This window comes from Temnothorax curvispinosus, unplaced genomic scaffold (genome assembly GCF_003070985.1).
Source record: "Temnothorax curvispinosus isolate PA1 unplaced genomic scaffold, ASM307098v1 QBEX01002996.1, whole genome shotgun sequence".
In the NCBI taxonomy this organism is placed as follows: domain Eukaryota; kingdom Metazoa; phylum Arthropoda; class Insecta; order Hymenoptera; family Formicidae; genus Temnothorax; species Temnothorax curvispinosus.
The window spans coordinates 141,707-163,465 of record NW_020212776.1 but is presented as its reverse complement, the minus strand read 5'-3'; the positions used below and the strand labels follow the sequence as shown (position 1 = coordinate 163,465).

The following is a 21,759-nucleotide window of genomic DNA, read 5'->3' as shown; positions in this document are numbered from 1 at the left end:
ATCGATCGTTACGTCGACGCCGTCAATCGCTACAGCATCGAAAACCAACCGCGCGACTGTCGCATTAATATTAAATAACTCGCCGTTACAAAACTTTAATAAAAATGACCGAAATTAATCATATTATTCGTACATCATTACGTTTTCAGAATAAAAATTTCCTCGTCAATTGAATGACTTGCTTGTTAATTGCTCTTATCAAAAATCATTATATAATATATACAAATAATAAAAACATTAACGCTTGTGATTCAAAATATATGAAAAAAGAATATAATACTTATGAATTTGAAATGTGTTATTTAAAATGCTGAATATATATGTACGGTATGTAATGCTAAATGATTTATTGTTAAAGGATCAAGGATAGACGAAAGCCAATCAAAATCACATGCAAGCGTGAATTATTATTACGGATACGGAAGTTAGACATAAAACTTGCACGATGGCGATATGAATTCGAGGCAGCGGATGTAACAAGATACGGACCGGATGGGAAAGGATTTTACACTTACCTTTCGTTGCTCGAGTTTACTCCTCGGGAAGGTGTTGAGCATAGCGGAAGTGGACACCCAGTTGAAGTCGGAAACCGGAAGACCGTGCGCCTTCGCCTGCAGCTCGAGCTCCTGCACGCGTAGTAGCAACCTGCGATTCTGATGCTCCAATTGTTTATGCCTGAGCTCGTTCTGTTTCATCCTTGTGAGTTCGTTCTTCAATAGTTTGATGTACTCCACCGAGGACTTAAGAATCGTACCCTTGTTCGGCCTGACATCCCTAACGATCTCGTAATATCTGCAAAAGAAAGGACAAAACAACGTTATTTCATGTTTTAACTGCTGTAACATTTATGTAGACTTAATACAAAACTGTAAACGCCGTGTATTTATAATTAAGATCAATCTGTATAATTTATTAAATGAGTAATTTTTGCCCAAGGTACTTTAATCAATAAAATATTTCTTAATGTTCTTGCAATCTTCCTCACATCTATCGTCAGTGGCGGCCCCGAAGGGTTGACAACGTGATTGTGATGCCTCGGCATCTCGCTCGGGATAGGTTGCATAAAGAACAGCGGTAAGAGAGATTCGTGAGTGCTGCGCTCTCACGTTTTCAATTTCCTTGGCTCCTCTCAAAGAAACACAAAAAAGTGATGACGATCCTAGTGAAAGGGAGAGTGCCAGGAAGGGGTCACCAAGCTGCTTGAGACCCCAGATTATTTCGTCGGAAACGTGTTCGAGACAGGGTGTTTCGCCGGAGATTCCCAAAGTTCCTCAACCGACCGTAATACGACTGATATTACCGTCTCTCTGAGTCACCCCGCCGGCGTCGCGCCTCGCCTCGAGATGGAATTCCGCGGGGGAGTTCGCGCAGAATATCAGACGGGGGCCGATATCTCGTCGGGACCCAGGCAACGAAATCCCGAAGAATCTCCATAACACGCGCCGCGTTCCCGTGCTCTTTGGACCTTCTTTTTCTTTCTTTCTTCTCGGCACACCGTGTCGTGTCTCGCGCCTTCGCAGATACGGCGATTTGTCGTTAGTCCGGAGAATTTCTCATGGTGGTGATCTCGAAAAATTCATGAGGAGCATTCTGCGTATGCAGAAACGAGGAGCAAGAGATAGCATCTTAGAGGTGTCTCCTCGCTCACGAGAGACATTCGCGATGATCCAGCGCGGACAATCTCACAACGCCAGAGTGAGGAATGCCTGGCAAGCGGCTCGCGAATGAAAACGTAAAAGTAACAAAAATTCAGGGATTGCCAGGGAAAGTGCACATTTCTTCAGAAACAATGTGGTAATTTTTACTGGACAGCATCAAGAATGGCTTCGAAATTGTAGCATGCCGTACGTGCTTTTTGCTTATTTTATACATTAATTTCGAAAACTCAATTATTATTACGGAACATATGGTGCGAATCGTATCTAAAAACATCGCAATCGGGAAAAAGTGTGTTAGATTGTATAAACAAGTAGCATTTTTTCTCGAAAGCAAAACAATACTGTTCGTGGAAGATCAATATCTCGTTCAAATAGAGATAAGGTATAACTGATAAGGTGCAGATATTATCCGTAAGCTATGTAATCCACACGATAATACAGAAATCGGTATTTGTAATTAAACTACAGCACCTCAAAAAAAATTAGATTGTCCTATCTTTTACAGATATGTCATTAATCACACTTCTTTGACATTGATAACGATAGCTTTGCTTCGTCAATCTCTCGCAGTGACAAATATTCAAAGGCGAAACTTTTAACGTGACTTGGGACCAATATGAAAATTTTTCATAACTAGAGATTTGCCGTAAGAGTTCGCTCTCGCGATTTAAATATTCACGAAACTCGGGAATAACACTCACGGATTTTCGTCGTTATTCACGCTTTTTTTTCCTTCGCGTCGCGCCGCGCGGCTGTTGATTTACGGCGGAATCGTTTCGTCGATTTATCGCTCGAAAAATCGCGAGTTGCCGCCGTTCACGAGACGGAGAACGACGCCGAATGGAAAGCCTATTATAAGGTGGCATTCGTCATGTCTGGGCGACACATCCATCCTTCGTGGACTCCTCGGTGAATATCCCCCGAGAGAAACCATAATCCTCCGCCTTATCCCGCGGGAAAACCGGGAGGATTGAACACGCATATCGTGCGAATATCGCACCTTTAAATTCGTGTGATCAAAGAGTGCTATCAAAATCCTGCGAGAGAAGGAATGAGACAGCAGTCTGGTCCGCGCACTAATTCACATAAAAGTCTAATCTTTACAAAAAATATATCTTTCAATTAATTTAACAGAAATGAAGGCGATGATAATATACAAGAAAATAAAATGGCGTCAAATAGATATTCCTTTGAAAATTTTGATTTTCTTTTTTGACAAAAATATTTAGTTTCGAAATTTATACTCATAAAGCACATGTAAAACAATTTAGAATAAAGCCATAGAGTATATGTAATAGTAAATTACAAAGCCGCAGAATTATAAATAATTAATAATTATCTACCAGTTTACGCTTCGCGGTAAAATGGCCCGCGTTCTTGTAACGGCGCAAACGCTCTCGCGATGTTACTAATAATTTACATTGCCTCGGCAAAACTGTAATTAAATTCACGCGCGATCGCGGATCGCGAATGGGCGCGTCGCTGCATGACTCGTGAGATTTTGCGCCTGCCGAGCAAACTCCGAAACCAAACAGCCGCCGGTATATTGCATAAAGCATCACTTTTCCACGTGAGGCGTCATCGTGTTCCCTATCCTGCAACAACTTTGCGACGAGCGAATTTGCGGGTTCGCGTACTTCAATCCGAGCTTGCAAACTGCATTTCCGCGAACACGCCTTCCACACCGAATTCGGCGTTTTATTAATTTTCCACGTTATCTAAGAGAAAACGCGCTTATTTTTTAGCGTTTACTGAATTGTTCATGGTGTACAGATTTGGTCGGTTCAACGGGAGTTCTGTTGTCGTGTTTCCAAGTTAATGCGAGTTAATATAACCCGATCCACTTTATGTGTGCAGTTTCAGCAAAACTAACGCGCGCATTTTGCCAACTTTCCCCACCGAATATATAATTGGATCCGTCGTATAATTATCTTTTAATCGATAAATTTTAACGCGAGATACTTTCTCTGTATTCTCGGTATAATATAGCTATTTAATCTGCATTTTGTGCTGACATCATACGCAGTCTTCATATTGGATAAACGTTAAATATGCGTTAAAAAAATACGGGCCATTATTTAGCTAACTAAAGAACTGTTTCAACACTCTGTCGCTCGCAGATTAAATTACCATTTCATTATTGTTAACAGGAGCATGCGACCGAATAGTTAAACATTGATCCGCGCTTCGCCGGAGACGGAGTGGCATTACAGCGCGTTTCAGACCTCTCCTCCATTCGCGAGTCGCGCGCGGTTTTCGTACTTGCACGCACGTCGGAAACGAGTTTGCACGGCGAACAATAAACAGCCAAGTGCATCGACGGGTTTCTCCATCGCTCGCGTTAATGAGGAACGACGTAAGGAGCACACGGACGAGGAACGGAAGGGAGGAGGGGATTCGGGGCGTTTTGTAGGAAACGAGGACGATTCCGAAACTTGAACGCGATGAACGGAGACACCGCAACGGAGGAAGGGACGGAGAGAAATCTGTGCCGTGTTTGCCGGTGTCTTTAGAACCAGGGCTCTACTTCGTTATCACAGGCGCGCTATCGCGCCGAGTTTACCCGCGTTCTGCTTGATATCGTCCCCGGCCAAAGCCGAAACTAAAACCCCACAGGAGAAAGACGTTACAGAGAAGACGCCGAGACACTCACGAGAAGTTCTAACGCGCGTTATTACTGACGCGTCATTACTCTTCCTTCCTTACTGGATGCGATTAGCGCGAGCAAATTTTGTCAGTCGCGACTTTGAGAAAAATAAAACGTTGGTCTCGCACGTTTGTGCAAATGTAGCTATCTTTATCGCACATAAAATATGTCTGAAGTATGAAAATACATATTTTAAAAAATTATTTAAAAAATTCGTTATTAATAATAATATTTAATATGTCATATTTGTGAATTACGATGAACATTTGTAACTAACATTGTGAATTATGATAAAAATTTCTAATTGATAATTAAGAGACGGATTTCTAACATTTTACTTATGCTGTTTGCAATAAAAGGATTAAAAATGTTTCATTAAATGACCTCTATTCTCTAAAGATATTTGTTTTACATTGTGTCTGATTCATATCAAATTTTTTTCGAGTAAACCCGCCTCCGTGAAGAAAATTGTGCAATACCTAATGCCGTTTCTTTATCACTCGCGATAGGCTGCATAGCGTTATCATACGTTTGCAGCAACTGCACGCCATTGTCTTATCGATGTAATGAACGTCATTAGATAAGAGGCGTTCGCGAATCGAGAACATATGAGCGTACTAATGTCGCACGCGACGCACAGATGCGTGGACAATGCGATCGGAATATGGGCGCGAGACCAGAATGTCAATCGGAAAATTTAAAATGCGCGTTAAATGCAATTGCAGAGAGGCATTGAAACGAGTATAAATTATCGCTGACAAACACGATCGAGGTAAAGCCGCATTAATTCAACTTTCATCTCGTCAGCTCCAAATATCGAGAGAGAAATTCGAGACGTGGAACACATTAATCCCGAGCATGCTCTCGTTATCGCCTCTATCAGTGACGTGTCGAAAAATATGACGGGAATATGACGGCAGATAAAGAACGCACACCGCTCTGCACGCTTCTCCTTCATCGGATGTGGAACGTAAATTACGATACGCGATAAATCAATAATTACAAATAACAAACTTTGCGTCTTCCTTCGCGCGAAGAGTTGCGGGACATTGAAAATTGTTGATGACGAAAATCGACAATTATATTTTAAGTAGAGGATTTAAGCAAAGCATTTTATCTTGGTAAAAGCTAGTTTCCTTAGTATTATAATTCTAACATTTCCGTAAATTTTCATTTTCTTCTAAATTTCAATTAACCGAAATTATAGACGTTAACGCATGTGATATAACTTTATCATGGAATTACAATCAATACAATTAAGTTTAAAAAAAGATCATATGATTTTTCTATATTATTAGCTGCGAAATCGAAGTAAATATATTTATCATTGCATAAAGGTTTCTTATTATCAAGGAATTACACGCAATTAACTATGAACCTAATTCGTTCGAATTTTTCCATGGTTTTTCAAGGATCGATATTCAAAGAAACGCGCCCGAGGGAAGAGGACACCGAACCCGAAAGACGGAGTTTTTAAGTTCGTTGGATGTTGACACAGACAAATGGATCGATCGTCGGATTGATAAATGAACGACGGACTCGTTCGGCTATTCTATGCAAAAGGGTGGCTCGTTAGTACGTCCATCGTGTGTCGAAGAAGTCTCGGGAAGATTCGTGTCAGGGATCATGTCCGGAACAGGTCAGACATGAACCGATCGTCGACGTGGAATCCCCAGCAAAAAATTACGGCAAAGGAAATAATTGTCCCTTTCATCACTAGCGCATGAGCAAGAAAAACATTTCCACTTAAAATACGCATTCGAAATAATTTACAATACATTTTTTGCGTAGAAGTCATTAACTCGATATTGAAAAAGATTTTGATCGTGAATTTGCAAATATTATCACTTATACAATTTAGAATAGCTTAACTAAACTCCATTTGTTGATTGTACATTATGGCTGGTATTATCACCTAGAAAGAGCAAAGTGTCGATGGGATTTAGCAAGTTAAAGATTTTACAGCTGAATAAATGACTCTAAACATAAACGTCAAACGATATAGATAAGGCTCTTTATGATGCTAGAGCTCGATATAATGGTAGATAATTAAACACATTACCGAATAACCGTATGTTAAAACTTATCTCCCATCGTAATAAAACTAACATCGCAAAAAAATTGAAGTGTCATATAATTATGTGACATACCATTAAACATCAAACTATACATGAATCATGATTTATTTTATTCAACGTTAATATTCGTAGATTGAATAAAATAGGTACTTGAAAATAATTATAATAATTTCTATGTTTATAGCATTCAAAAAAATATATAATTTTTTAATTGTTCCCTAAATTTAAATATCAAAGAAAATGTTTTCGAGTGCAAAAGAATGGAATGCCATAAAAGATTTTATAAAGTCCTTTATGTAAGACACGAGAATGCGTATGTCTGACACGACATGCGACTGTCGGAACACGCGGTAACGCAAGGAATAAACAAACTGGTCTTTTTTAATCTCGTCTCCTTGTATTTCCGGTTCGTAGCATCACTCTTCCCTCGCATTTGCCGTCATTCACCAAGTTGGAGGACATCCTAAACGAGAAAGCGTGGCGCCTTGCACGGCAGGCAAGACGGGAAACAAAGGTGAAGTAAAGGAAGGAAGAACGAGCAGCCGTGGAAAGCCAGCGAGAGAGGAAGAAACGCGAAGGAAAGAAGAGTGGAAGGGGCGAAGAATGGACTTCCGGTGAAAGCCTCTCGTCTCGAGCACCTGACCTGGACTAACTCGTCGTAAAGGGTCACGAACAGGAAATAATGGTCCGTGGGGAATGTGCAAAAGGCAAAGGCAAAAGAATAAGAAGACTACGAAAAACGGGGTGGCAATGGGTAAGAGGAGAAGCGGGAGAAGGGCGAGCGTGTGACGTGAGACTAGGAGGAAACGAAGAAGAAGAAGGAGAAGAGAGAGGAGCGAAAGAAAGAGATTCGTACTCACGGGTCATTGGTCTTGGGCAGGAGAGTGCCGAGCTCCTTGATCCTGTCGTTGATGTTGAAACGCCGCCGTCGTTCAACTGAAAACGGAAATTGTGCACATCAATCATGGCTCGCTCGCGACAGATGAGATAGATAGATATATCATGCCGTCTGTTAATTCGCCTGCTAAATAGCGCGACTGGATCGGCGTGCGTCGTGCACTCATCCTGAACGATTCGATTTTTTGATTGGAAGACATTCGCCCTCGTGTTTATTAAAGAATTAGCCGTACGGTTACCTAACATATTAGATAAGAAATCAAATCTCAATCGAGAGTGCTAATCGACAATCGGCAATTGTTATGAAAATTAAACGCTTGTATGACGCTAATACTGCAAAAACTATTTTCAATAAATCTGTGCAATAATAAAATCTTTTTGAATTAATAACCACAAAGAAACTTCGATTGTTCTTTAGTTGTAATACATTTCCAAGAGAGAGGAGAAGGCAAAGTTATAGATTTCAACTGTATTTCCTTAGACGCCAGGTTCTCTAGATCTACCTACAGACTATTACAATATTCTCCTCGAGTTTACAACCACTCGATACGATTGGAAGCAAACGCGGTACTCTTCGATCGCTCGATTGTAATAAATTACATCGTTGTCGTTCTGAACAGACGTGCGAATTGTCGAGGGTCAAATCGCCTTGTCCCTCGATATATACCCGAGGTATCGTCGTCTCGTATCGAAGTTATTCGGCAAAGCATATCGCGCTTTCCGGAGGATATAGCGTATCTCCCCTGCGGAAAAGACTACGAACCGGATCGCCCTATCGCTGGCACGTGACCCTGTTCCAGATCGATTATTCCAGCCAGGTATCTCTCGAACAGAGGTGCAAGAGGTCAAGCCGCGTAGCTCGCTATCGGTGAGCAGCTCCGATATCGCGATCGCGAGGGGGATAAGCTACTACTGCGGAAAAGTAAATTTGTCAAAGTGCGTATCGGACAGAGACATCACTTCCCATGAATGGCGGAAACGAAGCATTATGTCGAAATTAATCGATAAAAATGAAAGATACGGAACGGTCGATTAATTTCCTTCCGCTCTTTTTATACGTCATTTCAATGAATCGATTTTATCTCCATTGAAATTAATCGACATCGAATGTGATAAGAGTCGTAGATAGGAAGTAGAAAGGAAAACAAAATATTTTGCTTTTTGATAATAAATCAAGAAACAAGATAATAAATTAATTTTTTGTCTTAACAACATTATACAAATAAATCAATAAATTTAATTCTTAGAGTTTCTATTTCTCTTCTTATCTTTCGTTTCTTTACCCAGGAAATATAACCCTTTGAAGATACAAAAAGAGTAAGTAGTTAGAACTTTAATTTTGAAACTCTAAACTTTGGTCTTTGAAACAAAGAAAACAGTAAATTAGAAAACTTTTCCGAAATAAAATTTGCAAGATACAAGAAAATACTTCAACTTTGTGGAAGTCAAATATAGTTAAAGAAAAATCGGTTCCAAATAAGATCTACATCCAGTTCTGGAGCACTTCAAAGTGCATCACGGATCTACGTCACGCCAAACTAAATTCTGCAAATTGCTTATTCATACAGAGACAAATATTTGTAAATAACGCAGTAGAATGGGACTATAAAGGACGGGATACAAAATCGAGGAGATTCGTCGCACGCGCAAAGAGATGAAGGAGCAGCCTTGAAAACTTTGAGGAAATTGTAACTTCTTTTCTCGGATTCGATTCGCCTCAGGAGAGAAAGAGAAGAAGAAGATAGCGAGGAGAGCGGAGGAATAACGATGGAGAGAGAACTGGACATCAACGAGAGGAACGGGAGGGATTTCTTCTGATCTAGCTGATTAGATTACGATGGTTAATTCAGAGGGGCGTGAGGCAGACTGAAAAATCGATAAGAATGGGAATGGGACAAACGACGAAGATCGAACCTACCCGATTCTGTCGGGAAGATGCGCGAACCTATGCTTTTCACTTGGAATCAAGAGAAACGCCTTCCTAATCGACGACGACGAGTCCCATCAATCAGCTAACCCTGGTTTCCGGCAAAAAGAAATTATCCGTGAGATACGAATAAAGATTAGAGAAAAGCCTCTTTCGTCAGTCTGGGCCTGGGTTTCCCTACGAAAGAAACTGCAACCTTGCCCTCCAGCGAGTATTACAAACGCTGCGCGCGGATAAATAAAAATTCGTTTTTTACGAATATAAAAATGGGATTTTCCGAATAACTTCGCGTGCATTTTAGTTCATAATTTTTCAACAAATATTCTGAATTTATAAAAAAAAAGTATCTCAATCCATTTATTGGATTCAGGTACAATTTTTTCTTAAAAACGTTATTTCTGTTCAATTCGCAAAAAAGTTTTGCCGTGTTAAATCTCTCGAACGTACAATCTGAAACGAAAACGAAACCACTTGATCACGTTTCCTGAATGAAACAGATTAGTGGAAGATGTAATTAAAGAGAGAGGAAGAGAGTAGAATTAAACAAATTAGTAAAAAAAAAATACATTTGCAAATCGACTCGTGTTGCATGCATATCGATCTCGCGGAAAAAGGCTCTCATCGATAAGTACTTCTTTTGTTTCCCCACGTATAGCGCACGTAACCGCCGCGCCATGCAATCGACAATGCACCTCGTGGGGATGCACAATAGTAGTCGATAAGTGGCGAGACAAAAAGAGGACGAATTAGCGGAGCGACGGCGCAACTATTTTTACAGAATTCCTATTTTATGTCCGATGTCCCCGCGTGCTCTGCGGTCGTTATTTCTCCATTCTCTCTTACAAATTCGATCCCGATTCCTCCGTTTCGTGCCCTCCCAACCAACTGGACTTTCATTACGTCGACGATTGTTTTCGGAAAATTGGATGCTCCGGTTCTTCCCGATACGACCCTCGGTACCGCCCCCGATTTCTGCTTGTTTCGTTCGCGAACGCCATGCCATTTTTTTGCAATTTTTGTGACGCCTTAATTGCGAGAGACAACGGCGAAGTAGAATCGTGGAAAAAAATAGTGGATTATTACATCTCGAAAAAACCGCATAGAGTGGATTAAACAATACCCATAATAATGCAACTTTTTCGTTAAATTGAATTGTTGATTCATTAAATCAATTTTAATATATAGGTTATATTAATAATATTACATCACCTATTTTATGTATTACGTAATAAATTTATTTAAGAGCAAGAATCTGCTTAATTGTGCAAATTAAAAATCTCCTATCCCTCCTCCTCGAAATTGCATTTACAGATCAGAGCAATATATAGAATTACACTAAGGTAGAAACTATAAAACTTTTATTTAAAACATTTCTTTCGTATCTTCTACCGCTTGCTAAAATATACGATATACGCTTAAAAATACAGAAAATCGATTTTTTCGTAGGAGTGTTTTATTTTTTGCTTCCTCATAGAAAAAGCTGTTTTCGTTAATTTTTATGGCCAGTCTACAATGAGCCGTTAGTCGTTAGTCAGATGTCGGAAGAGAGTCGAAAGAAGTCATAAGCGTATCGTAAGGCGATCGGAAGTATGTAATCGGCGATCGTAAGCGATTGGCCAAATGCCATCTTTTACTTATATTTATTTTATTTATAAAAAACACATGTCTCTTATTTTGATTTGTACTATAACACTCAAACTTGTTGAAATCAAGAAGGGGACAGTTGGGTATGTTTCTTTGTAAAATTACAAATCGAGATCCAATAAAGTGTGTTCGAAATATGTATGCATTTTCGCACGGGACTCGAAAAATTCGCGTATGCAGCCAAATTTTATTGTACTGCACCGGAAAGCGAGGCGAGATAATTGAAGCTCACTGATTACTTGGTCAAATTTGCAGGATCGCCGCGACTCGCGGGAACACAATCGCGCGATTCGGCACGTAACGTGTATCGCATCGTAAAACAGAAGCCGGCGGCGACCTGGTAAAAGCGTGGCACTGTTCGAATATCGCCTCTCGAAAATTATTTAGTCGCGCACAGCGTAAGAGATAATCCATTTCGTCACCTTAATGAGATGCCCTCGGAACAGCGATCTATTGATTTTCGACGTTCAATACTTTTCCACAGAATTGAACGTAATGTTTTTGCAGAGTGTATAGTATTCCTTAACCTTTAACCCTTCGTCCGCATAGGTGGGTCGTTTTCGTTCGGGCGAAAATCAAATGTAGTTGTAACTTTTGCAAACGCGTAGAAATGGTGCCACTGCGCATCCGTAAAAAAAGTTATGCTCCCCGAGAACCCGCCTACCGAGTTTCAAGGCGCCAGACCTCCTCCAGCCGTCACAGGAGACACGTAATTCTTGAAAAAACGAGGTTGGCGGCGAACACTTAAGCACTTCATTTCAAAATAATTGCATGCAATATTTTTTTTATGAAAGGTACGTTTTTCCCCTTCAATTTCTTTTTTTATTTATTTCGATATCTTTATTTGTCTTAAAGTTATGATTTTTTGAGTAAAAGATGATTTTACAAGTTGTAGTTGTAGTTGCTCCATTTCTTAAATAAAAAATATGTGAAAAAATTAAATTGCTTATAATTTTATGATTGATACTTCAAATTGAAGGTTTGAATTACCTCCATGAATTTTTTCAGATTTTTTGTAACACTTTAACACTTAAAAAAAAACGTCAAGACGAAAACGACCCACCTATGCGGCGTAAAGGTGCCAAAAAAACGTATGCGGACGAAGGGTTAAATATGCAGTTTTTTGTTGCATTCTAAATATTTTTTTTGAGTATCTTTTTCCCTTCTAGGCTTTCCCATTCAAAAGGGAAAGAAGGGCCAGAGAAGACCCTGCGAAGCCACGCGCTTTTAATTTGAACATAAGAGAACATCGAAAAGTCGCTTCGCATATATGCAAAGCTGCGCGTTTAAGAGTTAAAATTATTGAATTAATAATTCGTATATTTGAATTTTTTAAATTAAATTAAATTAAATTAAAAATACGTTATTATGAGATATTGTACAAGTATGTGCTTGAAATATTGTTATATTGCAAATCTTCGAAAAGAATATTGTATATGTATCTGCTAAGCAATGTATTATCTCAGCTCTTTAATAAATTTAGTAAATTAAGACTGGTGCACACACACACACACACACACACACAATGCTAAAAAAAAAATAAAGATATTATAATTAAAATGACTAGAATCCTGACTATTGTACACAGAACCTCACTTCGTTTGCATAGAAAATTATTGGAAAATGTTAAAAGTTGTCTCTCTTGCGAAAACGTGAGAAAAATGGCTTCGGCATAATAATAAAAATAGATAATTTTTATTAAATTCACATCAATAATACGCGAAGTTATATTCAGTTCGTCGTCGTTGTTTGTATTAACAAATAACTGTCAAACACTAGTTTAACTGACTAACATTTGTGACACGGTGACACTTTTTCATTGTCATTTAAATAGTCCACTTACATCACAGGCACCGTGTATTGGCATAAGTGAATAGTAAATGCCGGTAACAATAACGATGTCATGGTACTGCCGATTGCTACTATTGAGGTGTAAATTGCACAGTGGCGCTTGTCAATTATTTCTACACGGGCAAACAAGCACTTGCTTGCAACCTACCGATCGAATGACAATTCAAAACGATACTCTAAGAAGAAGCAAGATTAAAACATCAACCTTATTACGGAAGCCACGTGTCTCAAGTACAAGATAAACTTCGAGGATGGAATTTTGAATATAATGAAGTCAATTAATGAGTTGAATTAAGCTCTCTTTATGGAAAAATCAAATAGACAACATTTATTCACTTGATATGTCACTGATAGTAATTTCGAAACTTGAGAAACTGATACCAAACTTATATTATAATCAATTGCTTGAATAATCCATTGATTTCCCGTATAAGGTTAATTTTAAAAAATTATTATTATTATCATGTAATTAATCGTGTAATTAATTAGAATCGATAAATCAATTTTTAATAAATGCAATCATAAAAATGTTATCATAAATGTGTTAAAAAACTAATATTTTATTAAATCACGCACCAATTTATAATAATTAAAAAATTAATATTTAAAAAATGCGACACGTGAATTTTTCGCAACCTAATCGAGAAGAGTGATTATCGACTTACTCATATTGTGATTATCCTTTTTCTGCCGATCTTTAGCGAGAGCATGAATCTCTGCCTCGGTAAGCAAGAGAGGTTCCGGTTTAATTTGAAGCTCCGGTATATTCGTGAGACTTCCGGCTTGGCCGTCCTTCAGTCCGTCGCCCAAGGAACCAGCCTCGAACGACAGGATGTCGTCCAGGAGATCCTCAGCCTGCAATCACAAAAAAGCAAACTGTCATTTGGATAGCATTAACCTGTACGGATAAAAAAGTATATCATGTGAATTTTATATAAATCTGTAATAATTAAAATATATATTAAATAGCAAATATCACGGCATCGCAAATCACTATGTAGCGTCGCGCAAAATTGATATGAGAAAAAGAGACAGAGATAAAAAGAGAAACCACATTAAAAAATTAAATTCACTATTGACAAAAGGAACGAGGGAGCAATCCTCAAGAGACCGATATGATTTATTATCGTTTCGCATCCTACGGATCTCGACGACTATCGTAAATGACAAAAATTACATTATGCAATCTATGCGAAACGACGCGCTTTTACGCGAGCATTCGGTGATAAAGCGAACTCGTCCGCCACCCTCGTGCGACAACATTACCAGGACTCACTCGGTGGTTAATGCAATTTTTCCCCGGGACGGGAATCTCACGATCGACGCAAATGATCATTCTTCACGAAGAGCAAGGAAGCGAGACGCCGACGGAGGAAGAAATTCAAAGGGAGCGATGGAACCCAGAACGAAAGGTGTGCGCGTCGTTAATAATTCCCGGGAGCGCGATCGACGTCGTTCGCTAAATCACCCTTTCATGCCTTAAAGACTTGTTGTCTTCGGCGCGCAAAGCTCTCCGCGCGATACATCGATCGTAATGCTATTCACGGGGTTCTCGATAAAATGATTCACGCGTCAACGTTTCCGCCGCCACTGTGAAAACGCGAGATCAAACTCCCTTTTTTCTCTTTTTCTCTCTTTCTTCGCCGGACATTTATTCACCGCTCCTTCTTTCCACGTCCATTCCATTCCGCACGCAATAATATTCTGCCACGAAAATGCCGATAAGCGATCGTCCGTCGCGAAACGTGATACGGATTTAAGTGCCGAATATGGTTCGGCCGGTCGATAAAACGAAACACGACGTGTTTCATATAGCGATAAATCCCGGCCAGGATTCAGCGGAAACAACAACAGATTTTTTCACGCGATTATCTACAAAACGTATCTCGTTGTAAATTAAAGATTGCGCAAAGTGTTGTGGTGATTTGCGCGATAAGAGGTGCAAGACGCATCGTAAGGAAGAATAAGATACGCTGAATGAAGCACGCTGCCTTCATTCACAAGAAGATTAAAATTCAATTTCCTGACGATCATTGATAATTCGCACTTTTTTTCTCTGGGTAGTCTAGGTAATCGAATAAATTATGAACAATTAATTTTGTATCTTCTATTTCCTGAATTATTTTCTGAGCATTGAAAAAAATATTTAGATATACTTTCAGGATAAAAAATATTCATATTCCTATATCACTTGAGATTTGTACGAAGGAATCAATACACTGAGAAAAAAATGTCGTTAATTTGACTAAACTCGTTTAGTTGTAGTGATTTGTTTAATGCAAATATTAATATATTTAAATCAAATATACGTGAGTAATATTAAGAAATTCTGAATTTATTTCAATATAATATTTTTTGAATTAACAAATGTTAGCTTGACAGCCCGTGACCGCCGCATTTAGTTAAATCAAATAATATTTCTTTGAATCAACGATTTTTTTTTCTCAGTGTACATTACAATGTGAACTACAATAAGATATTACGATTTTCTAAATTTCCAGTCACTTCACACACAATCCTAGCAGAAAGATAAATATTCTCTGAAGAAAATTGTCGTCAAAATCGTAAAAGAATTAAAGCATATGCGACTGTCGCAGCTCCGCAAGATGTGAGTCTCAAAGCGGACTCGCTTCGCCGATCTGCGCCGATGCACGTGCATCACGACTGCAGCGTGTACGTGTGTGACGTTACGTAAACATTACGTAAACAATAATAGGCGAGCACTGTGCCTGTGGAACAACGTTTCGACGCCGACTGTTGCCGCCAACCAACGGCAGATGAATCGAGTTACCTCTCGGTCCGACGAACGCGCTTTGACGCGAACGAACCGACAAAAGCCATGCGCCATGACTGCAAGCGAGAAATACGTTAATTGTATAATGGCCTACACTGACGTATATAGGTATCGTGAAAGTCGCGCGTCTTCCGCGGCAGACACTAGAATTCAAATTAAAACGATTGTCTCGATCTCGATACACATTCGAAAATGGTTCGGAAAAATCAAAGTCAGATAGAGCTATTATCGATATAAAAAAAATTTTTAATTAACCACATTTAAATTTGAAACTTGGTTCTGAATTTTAAGACATTTAATATTGGAAATTGAGCAGCGTTGTAAAATAGCGTTGAATTAAAATAGAGATCGTGATAGAAAAAAAAAACTGAATTACAATCGCTTTTAAAAAAGTTTTGCTGCCAATTTCGATATGCTAAAAAAATTGTGCTCTTATTGTTAGGAAGATAACAATGGGACCCTCTGTAGGCTCTGAGGAACGCGTACGCGAAAGAGGCAATTTCGACATGACGGCGAGGATGAATGATGCGAGTACGAAGAAGATGAGAAGTGGGTAGATGGATGACAGAGACAGCATCGATCGCCGCTGTGGTCAATGAAACTGATGCGCGTCGAAAGGGAGGCGTGATCGGTGAAGGGAATATAATGTATAGCGTATGCGATACGCGACCAAAGTAAATTGCTCTTGCAATACGAGCGCCAAGATGACAAAACGTACAACCGTCTGTGATTTAGTATTTAACTATAACGCATCTTTACTATGAGATCCGATGTAAATATACACGTATAAGATAATCCAAATTATTATTAACTGAATTTATTAACTGAATAATTTAATAATAAAAAATGAACACTTCAGCAGAAATAATTTTGTTACAATATCCATAAAATATATATGTTTTCAGCAGAAAATAATATAATATAATAAGATATAGATATCTAATAAATAAACTCTCTAATATTAATTTATGATTATCGAAACTTTTTCATATTATTATTTTAAAACTTTTTAGATATTATAGATTTTTTTATGTTTAGAAAACAAAATGTGACATGTGACCATTCCATAGAATTAAATATATCCTAATTCATATAATTCTAAAATAATAACTCGTATAATTCTATCATCATGTCGAATTCTATCATTATGTCGATTCACATTCGACATAACGAAATGCAGTCGGAAATTCGTCCTGCATACGATCTGTAATGGCTATCTGACTAGCTGAACTTAACTGGCGATAAAGAGTGTCAGACTACTCTGCAACGAACCTGCCTTTTATTTCGGCGTTCCTAAGTCAATTTCGTGAATTATGCTGCGATGTACACGCAATTCCATAAACACAATTGCACAGGGATCCGTCGCTCGTTAAGCGCGAAAAAAAGAACGCGCTACATCTTATTAAATGTCATCGTTAATGGACACCCGTTTCGTCAGTCTTGTTATGCATGCCGTACATATCGCTATGTATATGCAGCGCGTAAACGAATCGACTTTAAAGAGCCGCGTTACGGTCGAAACAGCCTTGGCCGTAGACGCGTGCGAATGGCTCGATTCTCGATCATGCACGCGCGGCAAACGTCATGCAGAGGATCGTTAATTAGGAATGTTATGAAGTCCGGTAAAAACTAAGACAATCGATTTTTTTGTTCTAATGGGATTTCTATTGCCCGTTCTACACTGGAGGATGAGCCGACTCTCGGCTCATCCGAGTGAGTGGTGTAGACGGATAAAAATCTATAGTTTATGTATAGTTTATGTCACGAACACTATAGAAGGCGGATGAGCCGAGAGTCGGCTCATCGTCCAGTCTAGAACGGGCATATAGTGCATATAATGTGCACTATAGAAATCCCAGAACGCTGCTAATTTCAGGACCACGATGATTATACCTGCATATTGTGTCGTATATCCATTTTCGTATACAATCATGGTAATAAAGTTTATAATATGCGCTTTCACTTATGTGATTTCCAAATTAGTTAGTCAAAAACACACAAATCGCAAATCGTTAATAAAAATATTACAAAAATTGTTAAACTTGTTTGATAAGGAAGTATAATATCGTTCAACTTCTCAATAAATTCTTCCTTATTGATCCAGGTATTTCCACTCAATTACAAAATTATCTGCCACCCTTTCCGCAAAGGAAAAATTATCGATATTGCTCGGTTAAATAGTACCACACTCGTGAACTAAAATTATCAACGAATCATTCAGCAATGAGCGGAGCGAATTGCAGCGACAGGAAGCAATTGCGTCTGCGATTGCGTAACGAAAGAAGATTATAATTGCATACAATTAAGTACCGCAAGCATGCGAGATAATGTCAGAATGGCTTTAATTAATTCCGGTCGCATAAGACGTCCGATCATATGCACGGCAAGAAATCGCAACGAGATGCAGTCCTTGTTCCGTTAACCATTTTGTATCTATATCTGCAATTCTGACTTTGCAGAAAAGAGTCAATAAATAAATAAATAAATAACTAGCTTGATACCGTGCTTCGCTACGGTATGCGAAGAATTCTGTAATTCACCGCCAAATCTAGATTTGCCCCTTTAGGGGTTGATTAAGGCAAAATCCTGAATTGTTTTTAAGCATTTGTATGGATAACCTTTGTAAAAACCAAGTCCATATCTTATCAGGCCTAAGAAATATTGAAGAATCCGTGAAAACATATTTTACTCCTTTTTCACCTTCGACCTTAAGGGTCGAATTTCTAAAAATCTCTTCTTAAGGTGCTTATACGTCACGGAAAGAATATACTTCTCGAATTTCACGTTTTTAAGTTTAGGGGTTAAGAGATTTGGGCTGGGCGTTGATGAGTCAGTCAGTTAGTCAAAATATTTGTTCATATATATATATATATATAAAACTACGCTCATTCTTTTTTGCCTTTTATATTTTATAAAATGTGTATGTATCTATGTAAATAATAATAGCTTTTTTTATACATGCATAATGTCACATACGTGTAACGGCAACGCTATGCAAATTCGTACACGCGGCACGTGGTGTATAGTAAGTGGTAACCATTCTTCATGCCCTTCCTCAGAAAACGAGTTTGCGGTTTGTCAAGGCGCTCGTATTCAATAAAATACCGCATTAACGATTCTGCCGGAAAAATTCGTATCAATATGGATGCGGCAACTACCGTGCGTGACGTAAAGAATTAATATCTCATTAAATTATACCGCGACGTCTGTCACATTAATAATACGGCCGGCGCGCGAAACAGAAAATTCTTTTTTTTTTTTACGTTCAATGACAATTGGGGAAATACATTTATGTGTATGACGTGGGAATGAGATCAAGATTTCAAGGTGCATTTCCTCGATAATCTAAAGTCTGTGCCTTCATAGGAAGAACTAAATCGCCAACCGCGATTCGCTATAATTTTTAACATTATTTTGGAATTTCAGAAAGATACATAATAATGTTAATACTAAAATGCGCGCGTAACATGTTGCGTTGAGTGTAATCACTTCCGACTGAAACGGATTTTACAATTTATATAACAACGCGTCAATATGATTACATATACCTAACATTTATTTCATATTGACGTCCATCTCGATAATCACAATGCATGATTGTGTGCGCTACGAACGACGTAATAATTTTCACCGCATTCTTGGCAACGTGTTGTCAGTGCAGGCGGCTACGTATGTGTAATTAAACAATTTTCACGCCACGCCAACCGCCGGCGCGACATAGTAATGCGCTCATTAGTATCGCTTACATACGTCATGTACGTGACGTAGCGTCATTATTGTGAAACGCAGTCTCTCCATGATGACGCCTACTTCTTGACGCGGATTAATTATCGATTGGTCTTACCGGGGCAAACCACCGTTTTCTATCCGAGAGTCAGAAAAGAATATCGAAACGTACCTCCGCAACACAATTCGCGGAAATGATATAAATTATATAAGTTCGAGCTTCGTTATAAAGAGTTTTATTGTCCAAGTATCGTCCGTATCTGAAATCGACAAGATCGTGACGTGAGACCGATATATTTAATTTTCCCGACATTTCCTGTGCTCGATCGTACACGCTTGAGTGCCTGGCAATGAGTTCCAGTGATAATGGCATTGTTCGTTGCGATAAAGTGAGGGAACGGCAGCGATTTGCGTACGCGGAAGTACATGTAATCCCAATACGATCGGAAAATTGAATATTTATCGCCCCCTCGTGTTCCGGCACGCGTGTTTCGCGTAACTATTACGCACTCTTTTCCGGTCGTACAGTGCGATATTATCATCAAATCGCGCACGAAGTAAACACAGGAAATATACACGCTCACTCGTCGAGAAACGCGCACGCAAGTTTCTGCATTTACGTCTCGCATATGAACGAGGTATACTCCTCGCGTCTGTAACATATTCATCTGATCTTGAAAGGACCATATGGGATAAAAAAGCGCAAAAAAAGAGAGTGGCTTTTGTGACGACAATGTAACTTCAAGAATTTGCATGTAATCGATTAATGACCGTGGTTAGCAAGCACCGAGCAAATTTTGCAGGTTGATATTTCTAAATGTGGACACAGACAATGCTTATCTAATCATTGTATGAAGCATCATTCAACATTATTCTGAATTCGCTATTAAACTAAAGGGAAATCAAGCCGAGGCGTTGGGCGTCTAATAATATATGTTTAATTTGCGACAAAAATTCTTCTCGACAAATTGTAATCGGCGTTCATTGGTGTGTAACATTAAGTAATAAGCGACGAGTCACGTTGGCAATATACAATATTCGACGCCCACAACGAATTGGCAGCTGCGCCAGCAAGGCCGTGGCGGTCACTATAATTACGTCTCCGTGAAATGCATTTCTTCTCTCCGTCCGAAGCGTTCATCTGAAACGCATTTAGCGGCGTATTTCGGAAATACGCCACTATGGCATTAACGGCACGCGATATCTCGATTTCGCGCATCGCGAAGTAAACAACGTGCCTTGAACGTAACCCTTAGGGCTCACGCACAATGAGAGGAATAAGGAACGAGGAATCAAACGTAGAAATAATTCATAGTCGCATCATTTTTCAAGACACGATCTTGCGACTATGAATTCTATCTATGTTTAATTCCTTGTTCCTTATTCCTCCTCTCATTGTGCATAAGCCCTTAAAATGAGAAAATGCGTTCTGAACGTGCCCTGCATTTGTCAAACTTGCTAGTTTTAAAACTAGTTTTCGTGTCCAATTTTTTTTTACAGACATAAATGTTAACTTTTGAGAAAGTAGATACATTGTTGGATGAAATAGGGATATTCAAGTATTCATTAAAAGAACGTTTATAAAGCCTCTAATATAAAGTTAAACTACTTTGGTGCAATTTATTTATGACTGCGTGATAAAGAGAAAAAGTTTATATTCCAAAATAATTATGCGAAACTGACGTAGATATAAATTTTAGTTTTGCAAATATACATCGTCATTTTCTCAGAAACGTGCATGCGTTAAAATATTTCCAAAGTTTTTAAAACGACTAACAACCAAGAGAATTATAGCGATGGCCGCAATCCAGCATAAGCATCTTGAAATATTGTGATAGCAGTATCAAAAACGAGGCATAATGCTGACCTTTATTACAAAATAAGGGCTAGTTGGGTCTCTCGCGATAGCCTAATATACCCCTGAGCAATACAGTTCTACGATATTTCTGCGCTTGACAGCGTTAGTATGCCCACGAAGCATATTTCTCTCCTCTATATGCCGCACTCGTAAAAGCCCGCTCGTTTCCGGCGTTCGACGCGATTTGAAGAAGATGAAGGCGAAAATGCCGGCGCATATACACGCGGACATAAAGTTGCTCCCGCTTTATCTCAGCATAATTTTACATAACGAAATCGACGCTCGGTTAAATAAGATGGACGTTGGTCGTTACGTATAGTCACCGCTGCCGCTTGAAAATGGGCGGCGTATCAGCAAGGTTAACGCAGCAAATTAGGAGCATTACCGGTTATCTACATTGTCTCAAGATGGATACACGCCAACCACCAGCCGGAGGGGATCAGCCTCTCACTGATTTATCTTACGAGACCGCGCCCCGCAATATGTTTCTCGTTGAAATTGAGCATGCAAAATCGGGATTAACTCACGCAATCGAAATCCAAAGGTATTGATACAGAAATTTCAAAAAGTGACAAATAGAGAATGACAGAAAAAAAACATACACTATTCTTCTTGTTATATGTGCATATTAATCTTTTTAAAACGATTTAAAACCATTTTACTATTGGGATATTTAAAT

General features: G+C 38.9%; 1 protein-coding gene across 2 annotated transcripts in view; it reads right to left on the bottom strand.

Moving 5' to 3' along the window:
• Window positions 1-21,759, bottom strand: part of LOC112452167 (transcription factor EC) — a 68,153-nt gene that overhangs the window by 9,631 nt on the left and 36,763 nt on the right. For both annotated transcript variants that reach the window (XM_025012257.1, XM_025012256.1), the window contains exons 4-6: window positions 13,368-13,557; window positions 7,244-7,319; window positions 516-792 (exon numbers count right to left, since the gene is read on the bottom strand). In XM_025012257.1, the coding sequence (XP_024868025.1) occupies window positions 516-792; window positions 7,244-7,319; window positions 13,368-13,557 (543 nt within the window). The remainder of the gene's footprint in view (window positions 1-515; window positions 793-7,243; window positions 7,320-13,367; window positions 13,558-21,759) is intronic.